A 3804-nucleotide genomic window follows, 5' to 3' on the forward strand; every position below is an offset into this window, starting at 1 on the left:
CTCTGGGACCAAACCCCTGGGTGATGGCCCACACCACCCAAAAACAGCCACGTGGGGCTTTCTGGCTGCCTGAGAGCCCCGTGAGAGTGCTCAGATCAGCGGCAGAGCAGGAGAGGACAGGGAGCCTGGCACGAAGCAGCTGCTGCTGCAGCCCGGCTTACGTTCCACTGGGCACCTGCACGCTGCCCACGCGGTCGCAGAAGCCATAAGCCCACAGGCTGGGCACGTCGTCCTCCTGGATTTCCATCTTGTTGCCCTTGAAGTCAGCAGACTCGTAGAGGGAGATTTTGTGGTCCTCAGCCTCCTGGAGAAGACAGAGGGAAGGTGCTGGGCAGTGTGGCTGAAGCTCTAGAGCTTGCTGCAGCGAGGCACTGAGCAGCACAGCCCAGCTCTGGGCACAGCCCAGCCGGTGCTTCTTGCTCCCGAGCACTCACCATTTTGATGGGACGCATGGACATGAAGCAGTCGCTCCGGTAGCTGCTGGACCAGGTGTCCCAGCGAGGGTACTCGCCCTTCTCCAGGATGAACATCTCCCCACGCATGTTGGCCTGCTCATAGGCCACCCAGCTGGGGACAGGGGTGGGACAATCAGTGGGTCAGATACCACCCAGCAGCTTCCCTCCTGCTCACCCATCTTTCCCCCAGCCCAGGCACTGTGGTCTGTGCAGAGCTGTGGACTTTTGACTGGGAGCTCGCTGGCATGTGTGCCCAAACCTGCCGCAGCACCGGCACTCACAGCACTCCCCTTCCTCAGCTGGGGAGCAGCAGGACTCCCAGGCAGCTGATGATCCCCACATGCTGTGCACCACAGAGTCATCTCAGGACTCTGTTTTCCCTCCTGCCCCGCTGAGCCCAGGCTGCCCGGGCTGTCTAATCCTGGCACGCTTGCACGCCTCACTGCACCAGCGCCAGCCAGCGCTGGCATTGGTCCCACTGCTGGGGTGTGGGTGCTCGGGGCTGGCTCAGCTGCAATGTCACCTCTTTAGCAGTGCCACGAGGTGCTGCTGTGCTGGGAATGTCACAGGCTTGGGGCTCCAGAAGCCCCCAGCACCACAACAGCCCTGCATTTGCAGCTTCCCTGCAAAACAGAGCTCTTCCTCCAGATGCCAACAGGTATTTTCCTGCTCACAGGAGATGAGTTCAGGTGCCCCAGGCAGTGCAGCCTCATGCTAACTTCTAAGGCTCAGCTTGGTTAATTTTGCTTTTGTCGTTCCCTAAGTACATTTTTTGGCTCCTTCTCACAAGCAACTCTCAAGATGCCTCCAAGGGCCCCAATGACACCCAAGTTCTCTGTTCTCCCAGTTTCTTTCACCCTTTCTGCATCTAGTGCTGCTTCCCAGGTATTACACCTGAGCTCCTTCCAGGCTGCTCCATCCCCCTCTCATTTCAGAGAGAGCTGCATATTCTGGGTTCCTAATAAAAAAAGCCATCAGTGCTCCATGGTGTCATTCAAGGTGATCACAGTTCACCATCCTTGTCCCTCAGGGCTAATATCCCATGCATCCTCCCCACAGCCCTTCCCAGACACAGCATTTCCAGCCTGGCATGGCATGGTGGGATGCTCTTTCAACATGGAGATCATCTATCTATTATCTGCTTTGGGGATCGTTTTTGTCCCTGCCTGTGTCAACTGTTCCCACGGCTTTCAGACCTGCCCGGCCCCATTGTCACTGCTTGGCTGCCTGGGTGCAGGCAGGCGTGTGGGGCTGCCTGCCTGTCCCTGCCTGCCCTGCCTGTCCCTGCCTGCCCTGCCTGTCCCTGCCCACCCCTGCTGCTCCAGCCTTGTCTCCTGGCCACCAGCCTGCTCCAAGGCGCCTGCCTCATTTCACCTTGGCTTCTCTAAAATCCTCAGGTTCCTTGTGGTCCATGGACAGCTCCAGGTGGCCAATCTGATGGACACCTTTCCTCAGCCCTCGGTTTTGCCTCTGGTGCTCTTCACTTTGCAGGTGGCCCTGGCATACCTTCCCACCCACCCTGGTCCTCCTGCCCTTGTCGAAGGAGACCCGGATCCCATGCTCTGCTCCTGTGCTGGCTCTGCTCAAGCTGCAGGGAAATGCCCCTGCACGTCACACTGCACCCAGGGGCGTCCCCAGGGCCGTGTCCCCACCTCCATGGGCATCCCCAGGGACACATTCCCCTTCATGGCTGGGGTCACTTACGGTCCAGAGGTGACGATGACACTGCGCACCCGGTCGAAGCCGCGGTCGCCCAGGTTCAGGCACTCAGCGGTGAACTCCATCTGCCTTCCCTGGAAGTTCTCCTGGTCGAAGACAACGATCTGGGGGAACAGGAAAAGGGTCAGATGGGGACAGTTGTGCTCAGGGAGGGCAGGGTGATGCTGTGTGTCCCTGCATGGCCCCTGTGTGCAGAAGCTCCCTGTGCCATACATCCCCCCTGGTGCTCCAAGCCTTCCTGCAGCTTTTCAGTGCCACTGCCCAGGCAAGCCAAGCTGGGCACTGTGCATGGGCAGCCCCATCCCAGCATGGGCTGAGCACAGGAAGGTCCCTCCTGACAGCTGTTCCTGCTCCAAGATGGCCTCATCCTGCCCCTGGATTTGTCAGTGTCCACGTTGGTGGGAAGGAACTGATTCTCCAGGAGCTGTGTCCATGCCGTGGCCTTCACTGCCTGGCACAGTGTCACCGGAACCTTCGCATCACTCACCCCTGTCCCCAGTGCCTCAGTGGCACACTATCGTGGCATCGCTGTGACATTTCAGCACCAGCCCTGTCACCCACAGTGTCTCCTCCACCCCCCAGAGCACCACAGGATCCCCCCACATGAAGGGTCACCAGAGGGAGCAGGTGGCAGCAGCCAGCCCTGATGCCACAACCCCAGGGCAGAGCATTTCCAAAGCCTGTGATCCCCAGCGAGCCATTCCAGCCAAGGTACCCCCAGAGTGTCTCTCCTGCAACAGCTGCCCAAATCCTGTGCCCGCTGGCAGAGGGACAGAGCAAAGAGGGACTTTGCTTTGGGAGGGAGTCCATCCCCCTGGAACGATTTCCTCCTGCCCCAGAGATGCTGCCACTGTCCTGCAGCCCCGGAGAGTGTCCCTGCGCGTGGGGAGCCGCAGGGCTTACCCTGAAGGCTTCTGTGGAGGGCTCCTCGCCCTTGCTGTTTGCGACAGGAGCAGGGTCGAGGGATGGAGTTGGTGCAGGAGCTGCCTTCTCCTTCTCCTCCGCAGCCTGGCCGGGAGCAGCGGGTTTTGTGGTCTCAGACATCGCGGTGGTGGGCTCAAGTCTGTGATGGGGCACCAGCAGCAGGTTAGAGGGAGGCATGGATGTGGTACCCGCCACCCACCCCTGGGATGGTCACGTCAGGATGGGGAGCTCTCAATGGGGTAGGTAGCCAGGGCCAGGAGAGGAGCTGCTGGAAGGTTCTCCAGCAGGCACAGGCGGAGTGTCCTGCCTGCACCAGGAGGAGGTACCGGTGTCGATTAGCTCCTTCTGTGGTCAGGAGAGCCTTGAGCATGGTCCCACCACTGTGGGGGTGCCCAGGGCAACCTCCAGCCCTGGTGCCCAGGTACTCCCTGCTCTCCCCATCCAGGCTGGGGCCTGATGCTGTGCCAGGCACTAGGGTCATCCCGCACGGGGTGCACCTGGGAGCCTGGGGGGCACCGGGGCAGCGTGTGAGGGGTGGGAAGGGGACAGACCCAGTCTGCTGTGGCCCCGCAGGTGAGTGTCACAGCAGCTTCCCGGGGAGCAGAGGGCAGTGGGATGCTGAGCACCGAGGTGCTCCCAGACATGACGACCACAGCGGTGGCCACAGCTTAGACCCTGCGTTTCCCTCTCCCCACCTCGGGTCCGG

General features: G+C 60.9%; 1 protein-coding gene across 1 annotated transcript; it reads right to left on the reverse strand.

Annotated features, from left to right (window-relative positions):
- Positions 1 to 157: 157 nt before the first annotated feature.
- CRYBB1 (crystallin, beta B1) lies at positions 158 to 3236 on the reverse strand. Its single transcript, XM_009076765.1, has 4 exons — positions 3078 to 3236; positions 2160 to 2278; positions 435 to 567; positions 158 to 304 (listed from the first exon to the last, which is right to left on the reverse strand). Exons 1-4 carry the CDS (start codon positions 3216 to 3218, stop codon positions 158 to 160), a joined length of 540 nt encoding a protein of 179 aa, XP_009075013.1. The 5' UTR covers positions 3219 to 3236.
- Positions 3237 to 3804: the final 568 nt, after the last annotated feature.

This window comes from Acanthisitta chloris, unplaced genomic scaffold (genome assembly GCF_000695815.1).
Source record: "Acanthisitta chloris isolate BGI_N310 unplaced genomic scaffold, ASM69581v1 scaffold34066, whole genome shotgun sequence".
NCBI classification, from domain to species: Eukaryota; Metazoa; Chordata; class Aves; order Passeriformes; family Acanthisittidae; genus Acanthisitta; species Acanthisitta chloris.